Raw genomic sequence first — 26,478 nt, 5'->3', positions numbered from 1 at the left:
GCAAACACGGATCATGCATCTGCACTATGACATAGGCTTGTTTTATAGATTGCTATCTTATTTGACTAGGAAAGGGGCCCAAATCCCTACCTTCATAGTGGCGGAAGGCTACTGCGTTCACCAGGAGTTAAGCAGCACAAGCATGGTGGTTGCAGCATACAGTGTAGCGATCACTAGGAGTAAACAGGTTATTTTTACCACATTTCACTGGAGTGAGGCATTCAGGCTCACTCACTTTTAAATTTCCGCTACTGTGTGCTTAATACACACTAGGCCTACATCAGATTAATATGAAGGGCTGCGTAGAGGTGGTGTGGCCCTGGGAAGGGTACAATACAGTTATAATGCAGTACTGAGCAGTGCACGCATGCTGAATGCATGTAGTAGATGTACATTTAACTATGAGTGTTGCAGTGACTGAAGGATGTAGTAATTTTAATCCCATAAAGAAAACCACTTATAAACTTGCTTTGAAGACCCATTTTACTAAAGTACGAGAGGGAAAGAAAAACTTTTTAGCTTCTAAAATAGAACAAGCAGGCAACAGAAGTCTTGAACTGTTCAAAATTGTTAAGGCTTTTTCCTCCCCGAAATCTATTAAGCCCCCTTTTACTCCTACAGAGGATTGGACTAACCGTATGGCACAATATTTTTATAACAAACTAAAAAATATTCAGGATGTCTTTAAAACGGGGAGCAAAGCTAGTAACGTTAGCCTAGACGCAGCGGTCTCTACCAACTCTAGGGTAGGCGGGACTCTCTGTGAGTTTCCACCTATCTCAATGACTACGTCACTTAAAATAATGCAAGCACTGAAGTCTGGTTCGCCCATGGATCCTTGTCCAGCCAGGGTGCTAGTCTCTATTGCAGATGTGATAAATCCAGCTGTTAATCTAGTTCTTAATGCTTCTCTGTCGGAGGGCACGGTGCCCGAGTGCTGGAAACATGCCACTTTTAAAAAAGCTCTCAGCAGACCCCCTGACAGTCAGCAACTATAGACCCATAACACTGCTGCTGTACTTCTCCAAGGCTTAGGACAGGTATGTGAACATGGTGTTTACTGATTTTATTGAGACCACCCATGCTTTGCACCCTAGCCAATCGGGATTTAGATCCAATTATAGTACAGAAACGTCGCTATTGGAAGTCTCTGACACTATTAAAGCCACCTTGGATAGCGGAGGGAAAGCGGTATTGATATTGCTGGACCTCTCTGCGGCTTTTGACACAGTGCCCCACGAGCGACTCCTGCACAGGCTTCAGGACTGTGGTATCGGGGGCACGGTGTTCAAGGGGTTTGTTTCCTTTCTCGAACGTCGCCAGCAAACCATATGGTTTCCCCCCCTTTCAATGCCCCTATTCCCCCGATGAGGGTCTGAGTGCCTCGGGGTTCAGTCCTTAGCCTGACCCTGTTCAACCTATATATGGCTCCATTGGCACTCCCGGCTGAGAATCACGGGGCTAAAATTATATCATACGCTGATGACACACAGCTATTGTTCACGCTTGAGAAAAACGTGATGTTGAGAGGGGCGGATATTAACATCTGCCTGTCCAATGTGTTCTCTTGGTAAAGGCTTAACCAATTATTATGTAATTCCGATAAGTCCGAAATCATTTGCTTCGGCCACAGTCCTGATGTAGAATGGCATAACTGATGGCCCCAGGACATGTCCTCCACCTGTCCAGTTACCACTGTAAAAAATCTTGGGGCAAATATCCATGAAGACACAAGTACAATCAGTGGCAGTCACTTGCTTCGGGCTATTGAAAATGATGAGGAACTTTCTTCCCCTCCTTTCAGTACGTCATAGGAAAACAGTGATCCAAGCTCTGATAACATCTAGACTGGACTACGCCAATGCTCTGTATCTGGGCCTCCCCGACTACCTACTAGGCTATCTGCAGGTGGTACAGAATGCGGCAGCTAGGGCCATTTTGCTGGTGGATCCCAGAACGCACATGACTCCCCTCAGATATCTCTGCACTGGCTCCCGGTGCGAAAAAGGGTGATTTTTAAGGCTTTGGTATTATATTTTAAAGCCCTTCATAATATTGGAGCCCCCCTATATCAGGAGGAGAATAAAGCCATACGCTCCTGTTAGATCCCCAACATAGAAGCTGTCAGTCGTGCCCAAGTTTGTCCGTTCTCGGTTGGGTGGGTACACGTTGCAGGTGACCGCTACAAAGCTGTGGAACAACCTGTCGCTTTTCCTAAGACAGGAACAAGCTCTCCTCAGTTTCAGAAGGAAATTAAAAACATGGTTGTTTTGATGAGAAGCGGCATTCCTTCAGCTCAATTTGTGCTGTTAAAAGGGTTAGGCCAGCGCCGGGACACTCGTTTGAGTAGCCGCGCGCTTTACAAATACCCCTATAACATATAACATAACATAGTGCTGTGCAGTCTATCGAGAATGTATATGTAACTATGAGTAGTACAATAAATGAAGGGAGGAGTGCGTACATGTTAAATGTGTGTGCTTGGTGCGTGTACCTGTCAATAGTACAGTATATAGTGCATACATGTTAAACGCATAGGCTGGATGTATGAGTGGTACAGTACATAAAAGATGCAGTGCTTGCCAGTATGTGCATGTTAAATGCATATGTGGAATGTATGTGAGCCTATTGGTGGTACAGTACATGGAGGGTACAGTACTATGCAGTGCATAGATGCCCCATACATGCGCTGGGTATATGTGTGCCTATGGACGGTACAATACATGGAGTGCCCTGGGTTCCATTTTGGGAGACCCAGGTCTGCATGATGAAACATTGATTGGAGGTAGAGAGTTCCCCCCCCAACCCCCAGACAGGATTTGTGTATTGATGCATTCCTGGAAGGTGGGTAGGACACTGGGAGGGGAGGATCAGGCATCCTCTGTGCACTTCAAAGGGTGCTCTGTTATTTAGTGCAAGGTTACAAGGAAGTGGCCTGTGAACATCTTATGAAGGACATGGGGCTGATAAGGGAATCCTAAAGAGTAGGGCTGGGGGACCTGGGCTAATATTTTGAGGCACATATCACTGTGGCTGACATCCAGGTGTGAGCTCTATCTCTCCCATGGTCTGTCCTATCAGCTTTGAAGACACTTCTGCTGTGACAGACTGCTTTTCAAGAGGAAAAGGGAGAAGTGGAGTGGACACATCAAAAGAAGCAGAACCCAAATATAACATTTCAAAGACTCAGACCCTAGATCAGATTTGGTGCCTGGAAATGGACTATATGAAGGGACTATGTCGGGCGAGCCCAGTATATGCCAGATTCCACAGGAGCGAAGAGGAAATTTCCCCGAACTTCCAGACAACAGCACCCAGAATGCAGTATGAAACACACTCACAGAAGACTGTTCCCTAAAAGTATGGGGAAATAAACCAAGGAGTTTCCACCACTCTCCCCATATGTTGATGGTCGAACTGCTGGTAATGCCAGGAGAGACAGGTACTGCAAACAAATAATATGTGTGGTAAACAATAATGCGTAGATACACAATACTCTCTTAAACATTAACGTATTTTCAGCTCATATGCTCCACTTACCCCAAGGTAGTCCCCAATGGTCTTGAGTAGGAGTTTCGCAAGGAAGAAGTCAAAGTAGTCTTTAGTAGAGTAAAATTCCTACAAGGGACTGGTTAGAGAAGGGTACTCTCATACAGCATTTATACCAGGGGTAAAAGATGGTGGAGGAAGCGAAAAAGCTATCGGGAGGAGGCGAGACGTCCGGCTCCAGGGGATTAATAGGAGCGAAACAACCCCACACTCAAGGAAACAGAATGAGAGGTTCCGTCTGGCTCTCAGAGCTGCTAGAGCGGAACAGACAAACCTCAAAAAAGAAGGGGGGGGCTGAGGTGTTCCGGCCGGCTCCCGGGAAGGAACAACGGGAGCGGAGCAGACACACACTCAAGAGGTGTGCCGTCCGGCTCCAGGGGATGCGTTAGAGCGGAACAGCAACACACTCGAGGAGGGAAATGAGGAGTGCGGTCCAGCTTTAAACAGGATTTCACAGGGCGGAACAGCACACTCTCAAGGGGGAAACGCAGTCCGTCTCTAGACAGGGTTTACAGAGAAGTAACCGCAGAATACTCGATAAAGGAATGGAGGTGCGCTGTCCGCAGCCAAGCGGTGTACTCTGAGCGGAACAGCCGCACGCTCTGTGGGAGTTAAGGAGTGGGGATAATAGCTGCCACGTCAGCGATAAGAACAGTCCAAAACAGCAGAGAGTGAGAGGAAGGCTCCGCACAAAACAAATCTTCCTCGTGGGAGAAACCAGGAAGCAGGATAGGGGGCCTGGTCACGTCAGGAAACAGTAAGCCAAACAACAGCTTACGTTGGAGGCGTTCATTTACGCTATTTAGGGACCGTCTCCAAAGTACTCAATGCGAAGGGACTATATGAAGGGGAGTTTAAGATCTCACAAATTGTCTTCTGCTTAGAAACCACAATGGCTGTGTGAGAAGGGGAAGTTCTGCAAGCCTGCTGCCTGTGACCAGGACTGGGTGCCCAGGGAATCCAAGACCACCTTCCCTGGAGCATGAGCGAGTGCCTACTTGCCAAGACTTGAGTGCCCTGTGAGGAAGAGGAGGGCAATGGAGACAGCAACATCCAGTGGGCAGCCTTGTCAAGTGGACTTTGTGTGCGAGAAGTGATGAAAAGGCTTTTGGACTGATTGGATTGTTGCTCATGCTCAGGACTGGGTCTGTGACCTCCGTACGCCAGGAGAGGGAGCTGTGTGTTGTTCGTGCTGCGCCGATCATGCAGGAGCCCTGTGTAGTAGTGAGGCGGCATCCCTGTATGCCTGGAGGGGCCTGCCTATGGAAAGGAATGCTGTGTGGTAAGGGCCGTGTAGGAGTGAGGCGATGATCCTGTATGCCAGAAGGGGCCCACAGGGGAAGAGACTGCTGTGTGGTAAGAGCCGTAGCCTTGTGTGGTAGTGCGGCGGTGACACCGTATGCCAGGAGGGGCCACCATGGGACAACTTTGTGGTAAGGGCCATAGCCATGTGCAGTAGTGAGGCAGCAACCCCGTATGTGAGGAGGGCCGGCTTTGCAGAATATCACTGTGTAGATCGAGCCAGACTGACACTGCAATAAGAAATGTTTACCTGTTGGAGTAGATTCCCACCTTGAAGAATTTTCTGGATTCACAGTTGATCCTCAAACATCCACGGAAATGAGGCGCCTGTTTAAATATCTAAAGAAGAGATAGAAATACTAGGAAGCCATGACAAGGACAAGTGCTGCCAAATTGAAAGACTCTGTAAGATGGCGACTACGCAAAGCCACTTTCGGGTCGGGTCTCTGACGTCACAGAGAGATGGAAGGACAACAAATGCTCAATGCCACCCAGAAAACAAGCTCTCAGCATTGCTGTGGCGGGGGAGCGGGAGCGGCAGCCTTTGAAGTCTGATGCTGAGGCACAAACAAATGGTGGAGTGAGATGTGCACACGGGGGCGGGGGAGCAGCAGCCTTGCGAGGCCAGCAAGTTTGGGAGCGCATTCCTTTGAAGTCTGATGGGGGGGTTGGGGTAGGGCGGGACATCAAAGGAAGGGTGGAAGGGAACGAAAATATGGGGTGTGAGCGATAATGAAAGTAAGAGGGGGAGCAGGAAGTGAGGCCGAGCGCTCGCTGGCGAAAGCAGTCCAGATGCCTGCTTTGCGCTTGAATGCCTCACATGCACTGGCCATAATCCGCATTCCAGAGGTCTTTGGTAGACTTTTCTTTTCCCCTTACTATATCTCTCGCCAGCAATGCGCAAGCGCATTGGCAGGCGAGACCTAAAAATATTGAGAACTACAAAGGCAATTCCATAGCCAACCACTAGATGGCAAAATGATGCCCAGCTTGTAAACCCAGAAAACTCTTCATTCTGCAGAACTAGGTAAATAACCAATTAATTTCTTATCTGTAGAAAACCTCATAGGGTAGAGCCCCTGGGATTTTATGGATCCTGCAGATTAGGTACTGTACCTGTGTTTGAAGTGCATGATCTTATAATGACATAAGATGGTTAACACAGAGTTGTGAAATAAGGTCTGAATAATAGTATTTCATCGAGGTGACACTCCTCGATTCCGATTATGAGAGTGAACAATATTGTGGGATGTGCAATGGAGTAGATGTACATCAGAGTAAATAATGCATAGTCCAGAAATAATTGGAATGCTAATTTGTCTAAAATTTGTTCCCAAGGTGACAAACATGACTCCCTCAGCAGAGAATGCCTGCAGATCTCCAAGTACACCAGTGACACCTCTACGCCCTAGTCCACCAGAATCACAGACGGTTACTCCTAACTCTCCTTCTGGTCTTGTCATTAACGAGTTGAGCTTGTTGGATGATCCTGTTCTGTATCAGTTCATTGAGCTGAAAGGAGTCCCTAACACCATTCTGGATGGGCATTCCCTTGTGTTTTTCCAGCAGGATGGACATGCACTGGCAAATATCCTTCTTAAGGGAAGAGTGCGAGTGGATGGCCTGTATGTCATCGGACTGGATGGCATGCCAGAAGCAGGTAGAATCAATGTTTTATAGTCACAACTTTGTTGTAGGTACTCCTTTCTATGATGTGCCTCCCATTAATTTCTTGTATTCTCTTTTCCTTCAGACAGTTTACTGCCCCGTCTCAGGCCAGCCACTGCTTCAGGCCGCAGCACTGGAGCGGTTGCTTTGTACCTCGGTGAGATGAAGGAGTTTTCCATGGGGGTGACTGCAACACGAAAGCATCTGGTGGATGCTGTTGTTTACACATGGGATTTGTACAGTGTTGGAGACCTGCTTAATGTTCTTGGCCCAGAACATCTGATCTCTTACAGTAACCACAGGTGAATGGTATTTGGTGAAGGTGGGGAAGTAAAGTGGAAATAGATATGAGCTGGTGTACTTGGTTTTCTACCTCTATTTGTCTTTCTGCTTCTGTCTCTTTTTATCCTGGTTTCTGCCATCTGCCATTGGTTCCCGGTGTTTGCTGTGTGCATGGAATAGCTACAAATCACTGTTAACCCATCAGCTATAGCTGGTTTGACAAGTTGAAGTGTTACAATCTAGTGCAGGAGTTGTTTTTATTGGAACACGGATGTTTGCGTTCTTGTTTGTAGAACGGCACACATTTACGTTGCAATGCCGATTCCGTGCTTGATGTAGCTGCACATTTTGGTGCATTTTTAAAAAAACTATATGAGGCAGAGGTCTCCCTGTTTTGTTGTATTCTTTTGCACTTAAATGCTGGTTTATGAAGTACTTTATTACCAAAGAATGCACCAACCTCTGGAAACTACTCAATTTAATTCCACCTACATCACTGGCCAATGTAATCCAATTGAAATTGGGACTTCCTAGAGTTTGTGTGTATTTAGAGCTCTCATTTTATGCATGGACAAACTTTTCTTGACCTGCTTGCCACCTTGAGTCCTTCTATTTAGCGCGAGTTGGAAAGCGCCAAAAGTGTACTTATGAATAGATTTCAAGCATATTTAAAACACTGATCTGCTTGCTAATTAGAACCCGAGTATTAGAGCAGGCTGATGCTCAAAATCACTATCCAGCAAAGAATGCAGGAATAACATTTTACAGTTTATTTCGCTTCAAATTGGATCGAGCCACCATAAATATTGTCTCCTCAACCAGATTTGTACTTTGCTTATTCGGTTTATACAAATTGCCTTTTGGATCACTCCATTTCAGCAGGTTCATTTGCAGGGTTCATTGGGGCTTAGAATGAACAAAATTGTCTCTTGTTAATGTAGGCTCTGTCATTTAGATCATACTTGTCATAAATATTTGAAGATATGTCTTAAGACAGCTGGGTTATACCAAGCCCATGCTTCCAGTGCCCTCCGAAGTGGTGAGAGAGGCCGATCCCTCCAATCCTGTGGCTGCTCTCAGCATGAGAACAGTGCCAGGATTGGTTAGGGGCGTTGTTGAGGGTCTCGCGTGAAAAAGAAAACCAGACAGGAGCGAGGAGGACGTTCGTTATTGTGAGTATTTATTTCTTTATTTTATTTAATGTCACCCATCCACCACCCATTTACCCGCCTCACCACTCTAGTGCTGCCAGCCGCGACTGAAAGTATCTGTAGGCAAGACCAAAAATAATGGAAAATTCTGAGCTGAGGTATTCTCACAGGTCTGAAAGAGCTGGGAGTAGAAATGGCGTAGCAGGTTGGGTCAAGCTATGCCTAACGGGGCTTGGTAGGACGGATTTATCTACGGTTTGTCTTTTTCAGTAAAAAAAAAATGTAGAATCTACTAGTGACTTATTTTCAATAGTAAGAAGCCTTATCTAAAACTATTTCCTTACTTTTGTTTCATCCAGTTGTTGAGTTCTACCTGACTCTCATGTTACTAATGGGAGCATTTTAATCAGTCAGTATGTTGAGACAGTTAGTATTGCATGCCAGAAGGTTTTTATGTCGGGGAAAGAACATCAAAACTTAATTTTTGTTTTTGCTTTGCTGAAAAACATTTCAAGGAAGGTGTGATGAGGTTCGTATTTATGCAGGTTTAGGCAAATTCAGGTCCCTGGTTTTGTATTTTTTGAGTTTTGGTTAACCCTGTACACAGGATGTTGACAAAGTCTACATGTGGGAGGATCAGCGACTTAGTTAACCCAGTGTCAATTCGGGTCTAAATTGTGCAGGAGGGCTGATTAAATTATGTGGCAAGAAAAGGCAGACTATGCTGTGAAATGCAGCACATTTTGAAGCAATATTTACGTCCTCTAATGAAGGAAAATTGACAGGACGATATGAGCGGTCTACTGTAGCATGTATAAGCAAGAACATTATCTTTGCTGTGGAGCTTCAGTTTCCCATACCGTTTTAGAGCGGAGGAGCCTGTATCGTCCCTGACTCACGGTGTGTGTGTAGGGTGCCTGGATTTCCCATCACTAGTCCCAGAAGGAACCAAGACAATCCATCTTCACACACCCTGCCCTGCAAGCTGTCCAGTTCTGTTGGCTGGAGAAATGTACTTTGATTTTGGAATCTGTGTAAAATACGTTATTTTAGATGCTTTAAACATTTTCAAGTGCTGGTCAGCAATGACTTCACCAGGAGAACTTCAGAAGCACAATTGGAATAGCGCCCTTGTGGTAGTGGTGGGTTTTTGGATAAATAGGTATTTTTGTTTGTTTATTTTTACTTTGGATAGTAAAAACAGAACTACTGAGGCTTCAGCCCCCTAAGGTATCCCATGTGGTACATTATAGTGACATAAGACAGCCCAATACAAATGTCCTAGACGATCACAAAACTGAATTATCTATAATCTCCTTCAGCAAAGAACTAAAGTTAGCAGACATCACAGGAGAGTAGACTGCAGAAGACGAGGCAGAATTAGAGTTACTGCTTTTCTGATAGCTCTTGTTAGATGCGCTAGACATTTGCATAAACGGTTTGAAAACAACTGATGCCACCAGTGTGGCTGATTGTGGTAACACATTAGGATAAGCTCCAGTATATTTAGGCTGGGCAGGCACTCCACAGCATGCCCGAGTACAGTTAGTATATTCACTTATGAGAGTAACCTCTCACACCCATGGTATGCCATCATATATTTAAGACTTTAATAAATCACCCTGTTGGTGTCTTACTGCATCCCTTGAGGATCAAGTTTGGAACAGGCGGTTCTGGAGCTCTCCCCAGTTACTGTATGACAATCACTGCACCAACGTATTCAATGCAATCATTGGAAGAGTTATATAGTGCCTGGGCTAGGGAAAACCAGAATCCTCCCTTTAATCCCAAGTATTGTGCAGGGGGGTACCACTGAAGCAAACATGACCTGATCCGATTGTGACCGTATCATGGACGGTTTAGAGGAGGCCAATGCGTCTGTGTTTGTATTCAGAGTGATGGATGATACATTTAGAGCCTCAGCTGATGAATGGCTGTTCTCCAGCCATCAGTCCGAACATGCATGGCCTCTATGGCTCTGGAAAAGGAAATGGGCCAACACCCTCATCCTCTGGTCTGCTGAAAAAAGAAAAGGGGTACAAAAGGGGGTGGTGATGGACGGAGCATCTGAATCAATCAAACACTCACACCCAGTCAAAAGATCAGGGTTTAATCCATCACAGTTCTTTAGCCCACTCTGCCACCCCAGTTCAGACATGGCTATATGCAAATCAGTCTGACCCTGTGCCTCATGGGAGCCAGTGTCTAACCCAGGGTGGTGTGGAGTGCAAATAAACAATGGATTTAGGCCCAGATCCTTGTACTTGGGTGAATGTATGACATTGTTCTACATTCTGTCCATCAGCTGTGTTTTTTGCAATTTTCACCCCGAGTGGGCTGGGTATGCTCAGACGGGAGTCCCAGGCTCTCCACACCACTGGAGTCAAGCTATCCAGGCTGATGAAGGCTGATAGCCAGAAATCGGTCCTAGGATGCTTGATTCCGGTCTGGGAAAGACATGACTTGGTAGTTCGGACTGGACTGTTCCCATGAGGCACAGGGTCAGAGCTGATTTGCATATAGCCAGTGTCTAACCCAGGGTGGTGTGGAGTGCAAAAAAACGATGGATTTAGGCCCAGATCCTTGTACTGGGGTGAATGTATGACATTGTTCTACATTCTGTCCATCAGCTGTGTTTTTTGCAATTTTCACCCCGAGTGGGCTGGGTATGCTCAGACGGGAGTCCCAGGCTCTCCACACCACTGGAGTCAAGCTATCCAGGCTGATGAAGGCTGATAGCCAGAAATCGGTCCTAGGATGCTTGATTCCGGTCTGGGAAAGACATGACTTGGTAGTTCGGACTGGACTGTTCCCATGAGGCACAGGGTCAGAGCTGATTTGCATATAGCCAGTGTCTAACCCAGGGTGGTGTGGAGTGCAAAAAAACGATGGATTTAGGCCCAGATCCTTGTACTGGGGTGAATGTATGACATTGTTCTACATTCTGTCCAGCAACTGTGTTTTTTGCAATTTTCACCTCGAGTGGGCTGGGTATGCTCAGACGTGAGTCCCAGGCTCTCCACACCACTGGAGTCAAGCTATCCAGGCTGATGAAGGCTGATAGCCAGAAACCGGTCCTTGGATGATTGATTCCGGTCTGGGAAAGACATGGCTTGGTAGTTCGGACTGGACTGTTCCCATGAGGCACAGGGTCAGAGCTGATTTGCATATAGCCAGTGTCTAACCCAGGGTGGTGTGGAGTGCAAAAAAACTATGGATTTAGGCCCAGATCCTTGTACTGGGGTGAATGTATGACATTGTTCTACATTCTGTCCATCAACTGTGTTTTTTGAAAAAAGAAAAGGGGCACAAAATACCTGCAGTGTCTTTGAAAGTCTACATGCTCTCTAACCTTTCTCACTTTCTGTTGTTCACTTTCTGAAATGTCATGCATTAAAATGAGGATTTGGCCACTGACCTACAAATTGTACCCCACCCATTTTAAGGGGAAGATTATTTTAACATTTTTGGGTAAGTCTCTACCTCTCATAGTTGATATGCAGTGAAGTGTTCTTGGCAAGAGTTTGTGATTCTGTTAGGATCACAATCTATCAGCTTGATGAACTTAGTGCATCTATATTTTGTAATAATTTTGACCATCCATCATTACAAAACTATTGAAACTTTGCCGTGTTCCTTAGCGGCCTTTTATTAACAACAAACTCAAGACATGACACAGCTTTCCGTCTGCAATTTGGCTACTCTCTGACAACATTTACCTTTTGGTTCCGTTGATACTTCAGTGTAGCTTTTGCGATCATTCTCATGATGAAAAAAATCATCCTAGGTAATGCAAAAGAGCATCTTTCCCATTCTATAATTTTGCCATCACCATGCTTCACAGTAGACTTCGTGTAACGTAGTTGATTTTTACTGTTGAGCCTCTGCGAAACAAGACATTACATTTAGGCACAAAAGTAATAACCTATATTGTTGTGAGCCTACAAAACATTTTTAAAAGGATTTGAGTGGGTCGAATAGCAATAAGACTGAGGAACACTAGAGAAACTGGCCACTAATATTACTTGTCCCGTTGAACATTTAAACTGATGATCCCCCTGTCTTTTTTTTAGAGTGTCAGATACATTTTAACATTTATACTTTTCTTATGGAAATTTATTGATGTTGCTTAAATATTTTTTTTATGCGTTTGTTGTATTTGTGCTTTTATGGTGTCTTTTTAAGTACCGAATAAAGATTATAAATTGAAATTGAGTGGGTCTGATTTAAAAATGGCTTCCTTCGCACCACTCTGCTATCCACGTCGGATTTGAGGAATGTTTGGCGTATTGTCACATAACCCTGATGAAAGCCCATTAAAATGTACCCTATGCCTCTTAGTACCCTCTCTGATCAGCTTCCTTGCTCTGTCATCCAGTTTGAAGAGAGACCTGAATTAGTTAGGTTCTTGGTGGTGGCCTATACGGTTCGATTGTTGCTAATTCTCCTGACTGGGGTTCAAGGAATAGTCAAGACTTTTGAATATTTTCTTCTTCATAACCAACACCTGATGTGTGCCTCTTCACTACTTTGTCCTGTTCATTAGGAAGCTCCTTGGAGCTCATGGTGTCTATCTTATCTAATACACTACCCACAGGAAAGAACATATAGGCTAAAGAATTCATTCTGAAATCAGGCAAGTGCAAAACACAAACATTTAGCATAGGTAGGGCCACTTAACTTGAGATCTGATTTTAATGTGTTTGGTTGCACCTAAGAGAATGTAGGCTTGCTACTACTAGGTGGTGGCCACATACCTAGCCAAGTTATTTCAGATTTAAATTTATATTGGGTGTTTTTTTTTACTTTCTACACTATATTTTGTACTTTATTGAAACTGTGGAGTAGGATGTGTAGATATGTAGATAATAAATATTACAATTTCACTCAATGCATGAAAAGGTGGACTTTTTAAAAAGAGGTGTACATTGTTGGAAGATGTGTAAGTGGTTTAAGATTCATTGACTAGTTTGTGCCACAGAAAACCTAGCCAATATGTGGGCATCATTTAAGGTTTTCAAAAGTTATGTTTGCGCTTCAGTGGGTAAATTTGAGCTTCAAACAATAGGCAGCTATGATGTTGAGTAACAGATCCTCAGACAAGCCAGTGCAGAGTTTGAGTCTGTATATAATTCAATGGCTGTAAGGATCATCACACTCCACAGGCATCTCGGATCTCATACATCCTAATGCTAGTAAGGAAGCTGAATATTTTCCATCAACCTCAAGACTTCCACATCCACAGTACCATCTGTGCGCTGCATTAAAAGTCACTGAAATTCAGTACAGGGGATACCAGTCAGTAGTTAAGAGCATAGGTTAGCTTTTTGCATGTTCAAAGAGTTGTTGCTCATTCTGGAGGCTCACCTGAGATATCCAGAAATGCACAGTGACCTCCTTTAATGACAACTTGATTAGATGATCATGGAACAGTTATTTGACTGTGGACACAAAGTATACCGAGCTGCAGCAAATGGTGACAGCAGTTTAAGTGACCTATAGCAAGGATTCAACAAAATAATCCGAAGAGAATGCCAATTTGGTAGGGCTTGTGGTGTCCCAGTTGACCTACTAAAAGTAGTTTTATTATCGATACAGTGGACAAGTCAAGGCTATGTTTTTTGTCAAATTCAATATGGCAGATTAAAAGAAACCTGTCCATCTGTTACTTGTAACACTTATGAAGCTGCAAAGCATAAGTTACTAATAGTTAATATTTTCTTTACCAAATACCTATTATAAAGTCTAGTTTTTAGTAGCTTTCTTTAGAAAAAGACTATTTACCTCTAAGGGAATGCTAAAAAAGAAAACGATATTGGGAGGATCCCGTAGGAAATCCTTTCCCTTCCAAGAAAGAGCTCAAGAAAGCCTATTGGAATGTGGTTATGATGACGCGCTTTTCATCTTTAACAAGGCCAACCTTGACGAGGGAATTCTTAGAACTCAAACAAGAGTACACGTATGAAACCTACTGGGACCTTATCACTCAACCTTGCCATAGGAAACTGTATCATCAGTTTAGAGTGGGCTCCCTCCCAGTAAAATCTTTCACTAGTAAATGGCATCCCTCGAACGACGTCAAATGTATTGCATGCCCATCATTTAAGGAATCACTAGCACACGTTCTGTTTGCTTGCCCAGCTTATAGGCGACCAACGAACAAATGGCTTAGACCCATTTGCTTGAATCTGGATACCAGGTCTAGTGTGGAGGCACTACGAATTTTGAAATCCGACACACGAGTCCCTGGCGATTGCATTAGCTAAATTCCTTAGATGGATGTGGGTCATACGAGCGACAATGATGAAGGCACCATAGCTGAGTTATTTTCTTCCAACATCTTTCAGCAGTAAATTGTCTAGTGGTACCCGACTATCCTGCTATCCTCTCAACGTATGTACATTTTTACTTAGAGAGCGTTTCAGCACTGTTGCTTTATTAAGGGGCTAAATACCGTGGTCTAATTGTGATAGCATTGTGTATTGTCTGAACTTGTGGTTTTTACTATTCAATATCATCTACCACTAAATTTTAACTTTATTATTAGGTGTTTTTATTATTGTGATATACTCTGAAGTTTTATTAATACGTATTTATTAAGCTATTTTAATATCACGAACATGTTAGTGACTTTTATCCTTTTGATGTATGATGTCTTTAATGATTTTTGAAAATCGAAATAAAGGCGAACTGAACTGAACTGAAAATGATATTCCTTAAGACTTTCAGGTGATAGACACATGGGCTAGTCACCACGTTTACTTGCAGGATCAAGCTGAGCTGATTGATCTTCTGGCTTGGGATCTGGGTTGGATTAGGCCCCAGCAAATTAATGCAAAATGTGCTGTCAGAGAGCTTTCCCATATTACCAAACAGAATCACCTCCTTTTTGATCTGGTTCATTATGAGCCATTTGTACATTAATCTAGCCACTGAATGCAATTCTTTCCAATGATCTCTTTATCAAGGGACAGTATGAATCTAACAAGAAATTCAAAGGAAGCAACCGAGGCTCCCAATGGAGGGATATAAAAGTTAAATAATCAAGGCATTAATGCTGAAGGGCACTGAAAGAGTACCAACCTAATTGCTGCACTCCATCAGAAAAAACAGTGCTTACTCCCACATTGAACTGCAATAGAGACCATACTAAAATGGATGCTACGAGGTGTCAAATGCAAGCTTCTAACAGTATGAATGCATGGAAACCTCTCCTAGTTATCCAGTATTGGGGTATCTTTCATAGATTCACATGCCTGAATCATTCCCCGTCGCCGAGGTGGAAGTCCCACTGTAAATAAAAATAGCAGTGCCAAAGGTAAATAACAGTAGTAGGCCCTAAGGAAAAAGGCCTGAGGCCCAAATCTTAGTAGCCTATCTACATCATTATGCTAAAAGAACCAAACTTTTGGTACAACCAATCAGCTATCGGCACTCTCTAGAACCCTCTCTACAGAGCCAGTTCTCCTCAGATTTTCGTTAGCACAAGTGGGAAATAAGTATCCCAAACAGAGAACTGACTCTCCGGGGAGGAGGGTGGGTGCATGTGAATCTATGAAAGATGCCAATACTGGATAACTGTAGTTACAGGTAAGTAACTTGTTTTCTTATCCAGTATTGGGGTATCTTTCATAGATTCACATGCCTGAATCAGAGTAGCAAGCAGTATATAACATATACAGCCGGTGCGGATGGTGGGAGACCTGTGCTGATACACTCCCAGTTGCATCCATCATCTGTTAATAGAGGCATGAAAAAAACCCACTGTTAACATAATACATTAGTGCTTAGAAAAGAGGCATGTTTAGTAATGTCAATACATGAAACTGTAAGCCTTAAGCGCATATTATATATATAATAAGCACCGGCCCGGCAGCATGAACATGTTGGATGCTGGCAGTTGGAGTCTGCTCAATGTTTTCGCGATCTTTAACAGGTCAGCTGATTGAACCTGGGGAGGAGCCTAATGTCGTCAACATCACTACAAGTAAAGCAGGACTATCGGATTAATTGCATAGACTCTTTTGGTGTAGGGCGCTGAAGAATGTATAACTGCCGAAATGCATTCGCCGCAACCAAATTTGTGCACCTAAGCAATAAAGAGTTTCCAAAGGAACCCCCTCTGGCCTCCGCTGCATCTTCTTTGGGGGAAGTAGGTTTTTTATATATATATATATATATATATATATATATATATATATATATATATATATATATATATTATATATATATTTATATATATATATATATATATATATATATATATATATATATTTTTTTTATATATATATTACCTACTGGCGGTCGCCAGTAGGTATATATAGTTAGGATTTTTTCTCTATGGGATTTTTGAAAATTCTATGTCTAATAACTTTGGCGTTTGTGGACGGAATTGGCTGAAATTTTCAGGAAAATGGCACATTTTGTTTCTGAGCAGCCCTTGAAAATTTGGGGGGGGTTCGTCAAGGCGGGGCCGAGAAAAAAGGGGGGTCCCAAAACGTGTTTTTAACATTGAGTTTTCCATAGGGCGGTTGGCCTCACTTTTAGCTCGAAGGGCTGAATGGATTTGCACGAAACTTGGCAAAATTGTAGGGACTGGTAGCCCGATGTGCCTTTTGTAGGTCTCAATATATGTGCTTCAGTGGATTTTGAGAAATTAACGTTCAAAAAAAGATATATATCTGTAACAGCGGACCGGGCAGCGCTCCAGTTCGCGTACTTTTCGCGCAACGGAGCTTTGTGAAGCGAAGCTGATTGGTTCTCCGGTGTCTGTAAACATTCCAAACAGTCCGTAGCGGCCGCCATCTTGTCTCTCGGTAGGATCGAGAGACAAGAGGAGGCCAAAGCGAAGGGGCAAATGACCATAAGGGGGCATAGTAGATTCTCGCTGACCCCCTAGGTTTGATGTGGAGGTTTTAAAAGGGCCCCGCGGGGCAAAAAAAAATAAAATAAATAATAATCGAACGGCTGAATGGATTTGCACGAAACTTGGTAAAATATTAGGGACTGGTAGCCCGATGTGCCTTTGCTAGGTCTCAATATATGTGCTCCAGTGGATTTTGAGAAATTAACGTTCAAAAAAAGATATATATCTGTAACAGCGCTCCGCTTCGCGTAACGGAGGTTTGCGAAGCTGATTGGTTCTCCGGCGTCTGTAAACATTGCAAACAGTCCGTAGCGGCCGCCATCTTGTCTCTCGGTAGGATCGAGAGACAAGAGGAGGCCAAAGCGAAGGGGCAAATGACGATAAGGGGGCATAGTAGATCCTCCTTGACCTCTTAGGTTTGATGTGGAGGTTTTAAAAGGGCCCCGCGGGGCAAAAAAAAAATAATAATAATAATCGAACGGCTGAATGGATTTGCACGAAACTTGGCAAAATTGTAGGGACTGGTAGCTCGATGTGCCTTTGCTAGGTGTCAATATATGTGCTTCAGTGGATTTTGAGAAATTAACGTTCAAAAACAAGATATATATCTGTAACAGCGCTCCGCTTCGCGGAGATAAAATTATATCTGTATTACCTAGCTGTTGCTAACACCAGTTAGCGACGGCTAGTAGGAGATAGCGACCATCTTGGGCCCCACTTTGCATGTGAGTGATATTTATCACTAATGACATGCAAAGTGGGGATGCCAAGATGTTAGCGACTGGAAACAGTCGCTAACATCGCTATCTCCTATTACCAACTTTTGGAGATGTTCGCGCTAAGCGCGAATATCTCCAAAAGCTAGCACCTGCCCTGAGCAGTTCTTAGCCATGTCATCCAATGGGAGGTGGATAACATGGCTAAGAGCATTAGCTCGGTAATGCATGAATATCGTTGAGTTTTCAGCGATATTAATGCATTGCGGTCCTTTTTTATCGTATTTGCGATAAACCTTGATAATAGCAAGGTTTATCTGCGATAATTTCTGACGATGCTTAGCGGTAAAAAAATCGTTGCTAAGCATCGTTAGGGATAAATATCGCTTAACTTTGGTAATATGCCCCAACGTCTGTTAACGTTCGATTCGAAGGAAATCAGGAAGTGTTGAAAAACATTGTCTGCGCCATCTTGCCTTTTTTCAAATGCCACACTTTTGTCGTGCACGGCAGTCATTTTAGATGCCTTGACCAGACCCACTCTGTGCACGCTGTCGATCCTTAGCATGGCTCCCCACCCTCGCAAGCATCTCCCCCAGGCAGTGGTCACCCCCGCTCTCTGTCTTATGCATGGGTAATAAACCACCCCCCATCTGCGCTGCTCTTCCCTGAGAATCACACCCTGTGCCCGCCCGACACCTCCCTTTCGCCCTATTCACTACCGCACCCTCTGACACTCCTTTTCCTCTGTGTCCGATTGTCCAGGCCGGTCCTAGGGTATCAGCTAGCCCTGCAGATGTAGTTTATGGCCCCAGCTGTAAAGAATCACCCCTCTTCAAAGGAGTTATAGTAGATCAAGGCCCACACTCGATGAGATCCGTCACAGCAGACGCGTTCCTATTATCTGAAAACCATCCTGTATTGTGATTGGGGAGGGGACCGAGCCTGAAGCGGAAGATTCCAGGGATGACTCTTTGTACATCAAAGTTTTTACAATTATGTGTCACATTAAAAATATATAGCACTCCAACAAAGTAGTAAGATTATAAAACTTTAATAACTTATAAATATATACAAGAAAACAAAAACAGTAATAACATATAAACATTTTTAGGGAAAAACAACGAAGTAGCGGTCGGCTGTGCGAATAGTCCCAACGCAGCACAACGTCCAGATTTCTGGCGTGGGGCGTCGCGGGGGGTGGGTCATCAGTAGCAAACTGTTGTGCGAATAGTTCCAAGGCAGCAGAACGATGGCACCAAGGTGATGTCCAGTAAGTTGCCGCACTGGTTTTGGTATCCTACAATGCTGCTCCGAATAACGGCGTGGGGCGCCCCGGGGGAGGCGGCGTGAACGGGCCTCTCCAGGTGGAGTCTCATCTGTTGTAGTGGGGCGTCCCTTTACCGTTTCAGTTGCCATTCCGTCCGCTTTTGGTCCACTGTGTCAAAAGCCGCAATTCAGCTGAGTTGCGCCCACTCTTGCGGTGCAGCGATAGGCGGCTGCGCCCACTCTTGCGGTGCAGCGATAGGCGGCTGTCACAGGACTCTCAAAATGGCGGCAGGCTGTTTCCTTTTTGGGCCTGGTCCACTGAAATGGCCCTGGGACACCTTGGAAATCGGACGCTAGTCTGCTAGGTCTTGGACCCCATTCTCGAAAGCATCCCCTCCGCCTTGAGGATTCATCAAAAGTTTTGGGGGCCCCCGACTCCTGTAGGCTTCTGGTGGGGAGCGGCTGCCATGATTGCTCGCGGAATGACCACGACGGAGCTACGAGATGGTGGTGCTCTCATGCTGACGCCAGCTTCAGTCTGAAACATCCAGAAACAAGGTGGGGCTTTCATCGTTTGGGAAAAAAAAAAGTTTTTATCCAATGAAAAGTGTTGTTTTTAGGTCATATGATCAAGCCTTCCATCATTAGGAAACCAAAAGTAAAATGAACCAATGAAAAGTTTTATAAACAAGTCACATGACCTGTTATGCGGCATAGGGTATAAAATGCGGAGAAAATACGTTGGCACGTGAGGCGGCGTCAGTAGCGGACCGATGTGCGAATAGGCCGAAGGCAACACAACGCGCCAAGATCCGGATGGCACCGAGGTGGTGTCCAGCAAGTTGCAGCACTGGTGTGGCCATCTTACAATGCTGAAAGTCGGCGTGGGGCGCCCCGTTGGCCTGTGAGTTTGCGTCAGTAGCGGACCGATGTGCGAATAGGCCGAAGGCAGCACAACGCGCCAAGATCCGGATGGCACCGAGGTGATGTCTAGCAAGTTGCAGCACTGGTGTGGCCATCTTACAATGCTGAAAGGCGGCGTGGGGCGCCCCGTTGGCCTGTGAGTTTGCGTCAGTAGCGGACCGATGTGCGAATAGGCCGAAGGCAGCACAACGCGCCAAGATCCGGATGGCACCGAGGTGGTGTCTAGTAAGTTGCCGCACTGGTGTGGCCATCCTACAATGTTGAAAGTCGGCGTGGGGCGCCCTGTTGGCCTGTGAGATGGTGTCAGTAGCGGACCGATGTGCGAATAGGCCGAAGGCAGCGCAACAATATTTCCTGAATAGAAGACACCACAAGGCGCTGAGATGCCAAGATCGGGATGGCACCGAGGTGGTGTCTAGTAAGTTGCCGCACTGGTGTGGCAATCCTACAATGGTAAAAGTCGGCGTGGGGCGCCCCGTTGGCCTGTGAGATGGCGTCAGTAGCGGACAGATGTGCGAATGGGGCCAAAGGCAGCGCAAGAATATTTTCTGACTGACACCACAAGGCGCTGAGATGCCAAGATCCGGATGGCACCGAGGTGATGTCTAGCAAGTTGCAGCACTGGTGTGGCCATCCTACAATGCTGAAAGTCGGCGTGGGGCGCCCCGTTGGCCTGTGAGTTTGCGTCAGTAGCGGACCGATGTGCGAATAGGCCGAAGGCAGCACAACGCGCCAAGATCCGGATGGCACCGAGGTGGTGTCTAGTAAGTTGCAGCACTGGTGTGGCCATCCTACAATGTTGAAAGTCGGCGTGGGGCGCCCCGTTGGCCTGTGAGATGGCGTCAGTAGCGGACCGATGTGCGAATGGGGCCAAAGGCAGCGCAACAATATTTTCTGAATAGAAGACACCACAAGGCGCTGAGATGCCAAGATTCGGATGGCACCGAGGTGGTGTCTTGCAAGTTGTGGTACTGGTGTGGCCATCCTACAATGGTAAAAGTCGGCGTGGGGCGCCCTGTTGGCCTGTGAGATGGTGTCAGTAGCGGACCGATGTAGGCAGCGCAACAATATTTTCTGACTAGAAGACACCACAAGGCGCTGAGATGCCAAGATCCGGATGGCACCGAGGTGATGTCTAGCAAGTTGCAGCACTGGTGTGGTCATCCTACAATGCTGAAACTCGGCGTGGGGCGCCCCATTAGCCTGTGAGATGGCGTCAGTAGCGGACCGATGTGTGAATAGGCCGGAACCAGCACAAGGCGCCAAGATCCGGATGTCACCGTGGTGGTTTCATAGTTGAGAGGCACTTCATCTGCAGTGGGGCGCCGAGATCCGGATGGCACCGAGGGGATGTCTAGCAAGTTGCTGTACTGGTGTGGTCATCCTACAATGCTGAAACTCGGCGTGGGGCGCTCATTAGCCTGTGAGATGGCGTCAGTAGCGGACCGATGTGTGAATGGGGAAAGGTAGCGCAAGAATATTTTCTGAATAGGAGACACCACAAGGCGTTGAGATTCGGTTACCACCGAGGTGATGTCTAGCAAGTTGCCGCACTGGTGTGGCCATCCTACAATACTGCTCCGAATAACGGCGTGGGGTGCCCGAACGGGGGGGGGGGGAGGCGGCGTGAACGGGCCTTCCTAGGTGGAGGCTCGTCTGCTGTAGTGGGGCGCCCCTTTACCGTTTCAGTTGCCATTCAGCTGAGTTTCGGCTGCTCTTGATGCTACAGCGACAGGCGGCTGCAACAGGACTCTCAAAATGGCGGCCTGTTCTTTGGATTTGGGCCTGGTCCACTAAAATGGCCCTGGGACACCTTAGAACTCGGACGCTCGATTTTTTTTTCCTTTCCTGTACATGCAAAAAAAGGTAAATGCCCGGTACGTTACACGCTTCATCTGCCACAATGAACTCTCCAGAGGAACCGAAAAAAAATATAGTTATGGTAACTATACCATGCATCGTCATATGGAGAGGTGGCACCAATTAATTATAGTGCTGCATAAAAGAGAGATTTGGAGGAGAACCCCATACCTGCTAGTACATTCATCAAAGAAGTGGCACTGACAGCATCAGAGGCAAGGGAAACGGTCCCAAATATTTAGAAGAACTTTGGAAAGATTAAAATGACATGTTTAGATTGTGGCAAATTAATTTCATGTGGACAGATGAGTGTTACTCTAATAAATACAGCATATGAACATCATCATAGTCGATGGTTGGTAGAGACATTTTGACTATATCCTGGACCTGCCCGTCCTCGCCCAAAATGGCGCCGGAATAAATGGGACTCGTAACTCCTTGTTGTGTACTGGTTGCAGAACCTTGAAATCACGAGATACGTATGCAGTTTTGAAGCACATGGCGGGCGGGGACGAGAATTGGATGAATATTTCGACATCCCTATTGATATTAAGTTCTGATGTGTTATTGATTACTGTACTATTGAAAGTTCGAATTAACGTCACCCATGGTACTTGCCCGCAAATGTATATCTAGATAATTTTATTGTAACTGGCCCTGTCGTATTTTAATTATAAAATGTACGTCCACCGATTCCGTAACTGTTAGACACCTTAGTTCTTGCAACCTAATGGCCCGCCCGTTACGTTCCTCTACAGTGTAAATGTCTACTCATCATATACGATTAGTTTGCTCCGTGGCCGGCCCACGTGATTATAGGCCCGTATTTGTATAATGAAATTTTCACAATAAAGGTTTTTAAAAGAAAACATGGTAGTAGTATATACATTGGTAAAGTTTTTAATAATAGTCACTGTTTTAGAATCATTAAAAGGCAAGTGAAATAAAGCAGACCAATTACATGAAGGGTAAAAGGTATAATACGAAGGAACGCAGTAAAGATAAATGGTCAAGGGCTGTTGTGTTTTCTACTCCTGCAACATAAAGTGATCGATAAGAATCTCATATTCAGGCGTATCGGCGACTAAGACAGCAGGTCGACCCTCTTTTGCTCAACGGCTCCGTCATGGGACGAAGAAACGCTCTTTTTCTCGAAAAAAGAATATATTTTACTTGCAGGACAGTTGTAAATTTTCCGGGAAAGTACATTAGCCTGGAACATTATAACATATATTTAAGAAAAAATAATGTTCGGAAGTAATAAAAAGCGTAATTTTTAGGTCATATGACCAAGCCTTTCATCATTAGAATAAGAAAAGTAAAATGAACCAATGAAGTTTTATTAACAAGTCACATGACCTGTTATGCTTACGTTACGCGCTGCGCGTCGCGCCCCGGATGACTTCCGGATGCGCTAACGCGGCGCGTCATATGACGCATTACGCGACAATGCAGGTCCAGAATATAGTCAAAATGTCTCCACCAACCAGCGGTCGGAACACAACCCCTTTCAGCAGGCTAAATAGTTCTGTTAAATGACAACAGAAGGGACAGGCAACAAGAACCATTAGTCAAAGAGGGGAGGGCTAGTTCTTCTTTACCGGGTTACATTGGGGCGCTACCGGAACTGATCGAATTGGTAGTCTACAGTGTTTCTGGATGTTTTAGACTGAAGCTGGGGTTAGCATGAGAGCAGCACCATTTCGTAGCTCTGTCGTGGCCATTTCGCAACCAATCATGGCAGCCGCTCTTTATCGTTATTTTGGGCGGGGTGGGTGGCGGAGCCGAGCTGTTTTGCAGCCATCATTGTGTGGAGTTCAGTTCATTTCACTAGTTTTGTATTTGTCATGAGGGGTTGTTCCTAATGTTTCTATTTTAGCGAGGTCAAAAAGAGATCCCATTAGTGGCCTACTGATTTTGCTCGATTCCTTTTCTTTTTTTTTTTTACACGATTTTTCGTTATCTGCAAAGACTAAACAGAGTATTGCGACTCTGTGTTTGTTTGTAAATAGAGAATGAACCAAAGAGAACCAATTCTAAAACAGTAAATACTTGGATAACAATTAATCAAATGGAGAGAGAAGCAGGCACGACGTATTACAACGGGGGCAAAGGCCTGCGTTAAGTACCCTTCACTATGTGCAAAGAGAGAGTACTCCTAATAGAAATGAGGGGGGGGGGGGGCACCATTCAAAGCAGATCAGTGTGCATAAACACGAAAATGTTTTCAATTACCACGTACTTGACATTCGACAGCTTATGATATTTGCTATTAAAAAAACATTGAAATTCACTGAAAAAACCATAGGTTATAGACCATATATAGTTAGGAATTAGCATTTACAAAACCTTGAAAATTCACTGAAAAAACCATAGGTTATAGACGATATATAGTTAGGAATTAGCATTTAAAAAACCTTATTTTACTCACACAAAACCATTGAAATTCCATATATAGTTAGTTGCACTAACTATATATCGCGCACCCGCAATCCACTGCTGATGATGTCACATATTACATCATTCATGACATGGTCAGTGACATCACTGATGACATCTCAAATGACATCACTGATGACATCACTGATGACATCTCATTTGACATCAATGACCACATCACTGATGATATCATTCATGTGACAATACAATGCATCTCCTCACATTTTAATATAACCTCTGTTTCACCCAGTGTTAAATACAGAGTATAATTTTTGAAACCATTGACACACCAATACTAGTTACTACATACGCACTCACTGATTCGTACGTCTACACACACATTCACTCATTCACCCATACAATCATTCATACATACAATCACTCATCTTTACAACACTATCATATGCACTCATACACCTATACAGACACTCACACTCTGCCACTCATCCATGGAGTTACTCACACACCTAGTCAGTCCTGTAAAGAATCAATCACACTTCCATTTTCTAGTTTATACAGTTAAACATAGAGCACCTTACGTTTTCAACCATATACTAACACATACTTACTCTCTTATACAATCATTGATAGTAGTACACATTGATCTGCACAGAGTCACACACCTCCCAGCCAGCCACACACACACTCAGTCTCCCATGCAAATACTTGGGCAATCAATCAATAACCCATATAGTTACTCATATAGCTACTGATCAACACATGCAGCAGTTTACAGAACAACAGACATAATGATGCACAAATTAAGACAGTTTAGTCACTAACCCATGCACTCAGTGAGACACATTTAATCACTCACTCATACAGTCAGTCACCCACCTACTAAATGCTTCATCCAGACACTTATACATCTACTCATTCTTCAATATGTAAAACATATTTAAACTTTACAGAAACACACAGTCACTGGATGATGTCATCAGTGATGTCATCAGTGATGTCATTTGAGATGTCATCAGTGATGTCATCAGTGATGTCACTGACCATGTCATGAATGATGTAATATGTGACATCATTAGCAGTGGATTGCGGGTGCGCGATATATAGTTAGTGCAACTAACTATATATGGAATTTCAATGGTTTTGTGTGAGTAAAATAAGGTTTTTTAAATGCTAATTCCTAACTATATATGGTCTATAACCTATGGTTTTTTCAGTGAATTTTCAAGGTTTTGTAAATGCTAATTCCTAACTATATATGGTCTATAACCTATGGTTTTTTCAGTGAATATATATATATATATGATCAAAGATAATCATAAATAATATCTTAAAAGGAAAATACCTGAGAATGGTGTCACAGGAAAAGGTGCCGTATGACAGCCTATCCAACTTCCGAGTGTAAAGCTGTTTCAGCTGGAGTGGATGGATCCGGAAAGAATGTTTTTAATCTTACCGGTTCGCTCAAGTGATATGGTGTTGGTACCCTAGGAATAAACCTGGGATTTGCTCAAAGGGTTACGTAGTCCCGGGCGAAATGTAAAAAGGGTTCCTTTATAGTGCAAGCTTGTATTTCAATAACCCTTTTTTCAGAGGTAAGAGCCAGTAAATGGGCAACCTTCCAAGTGAGGAATTTGAGATCAGCTTTATGGATCGGCTCGAATGGACGCTTCATTAACTGTGCTAGCACGGTGTTGAGTTCCCACTCAGGAGGGGTGCTCGCACTGGAGGGAAGGCTCGGAAGGGTCCTCTCATAAATTGTTTGACAAGTGAAGAAGAGCAGAGAAAAGGAAATTTTGAGCATTTCCTGAATCTGGATGGAGCAGCAAGATGTACTTTGACCGATGAAAAAAGTAAGCACAGACTTGGCTAGAGAAAGCAGATAATGGAGAACTTGTTCTGCAGGAGCTTGAATTGAGTGAATATTATTCGCCTCACACCAACAGCAAAATCTCTTCCATTCGAGGCGATAAGTCTTGATTGTACTTAGGGCACGAGATTTGGCTAATATTTCATGACCGTCCTGTGAAATTTTGAGGTCTTTGAACTCTAAGAAATGAGGAGCCTTGCATGCAAGTTGATTGATGCCTGAATGATTCAGGCATGTGAATCTATGAAAGATACCAATACTGGATAACTGTAGTAACAGTGTGGTAAATAAATTATTTACACTATCATAATTTCTATAAATATCAAAAGGGTTAAGCATAAATGAGGAGCAGAGTCCGTGGTGTCAGTCAATGGGCTTTATTTCATTAACTCGAGTTAAGGGAGAGCTCCAGCACCAAGCGGGCACAGGGTGGTCTGAGCTTTATTCATAGAGTACAATATTTATACATTCTTTGCATACATAGGGAGGAGCCCTCCAAGCAGAAGGAAAGAAAAAGATATGAGCATGTAGGCGTTCACTGTAATGAGTCATAGGTGGGTGGGTGCATAGAGGGGGCAGCAAGGTCAGCTAAAACTCGCACTGCCTGTTTGGTAACTTTATCAG

The 26,478-nt window shown here is 44.4% G+C and overlaps 1 protein-coding gene across 2 annotated transcripts in view; it reads left to right on the top strand.

Moving 5' to 3' along the window:
* Positions 1 to 26,478, top strand: part of LOC144784272 (uncharacterized) — a 491,196-nt gene that overhangs the window by 200,884 nt on the left and 263,834 nt on the right. For both annotated transcript variants that reach the window (XM_078662942.1, XM_078662941.1), the window contains 2 exons: positions 6,190 to 6,511; positions 6,605 to 6,821. In XM_078662942.1, the coding sequence (XP_078519068.1) occupies positions 6,190 to 6,511; positions 6,605 to 6,821 (539 nt within the window). The remainder of the gene's footprint in view (positions 1 to 6,189; positions 6,512 to 6,604; positions 6,822 to 26,478) is intronic.

This window comes from Lissotriton helveticus, chromosome 10 (genome assembly GCF_964261635.1).
Source record: "Lissotriton helveticus chromosome 10, aLisHel1.1, whole genome shotgun sequence".
Classification (NCBI taxonomy): domain Eukaryota; kingdom Metazoa; phylum Chordata; class Amphibia; order Caudata; family Salamandridae; genus Lissotriton; species Lissotriton helveticus.
Note: the sequence above shows the minus strand (reverse complement) of the source record. Positions and strands in the feature narration are given on the sequence as shown.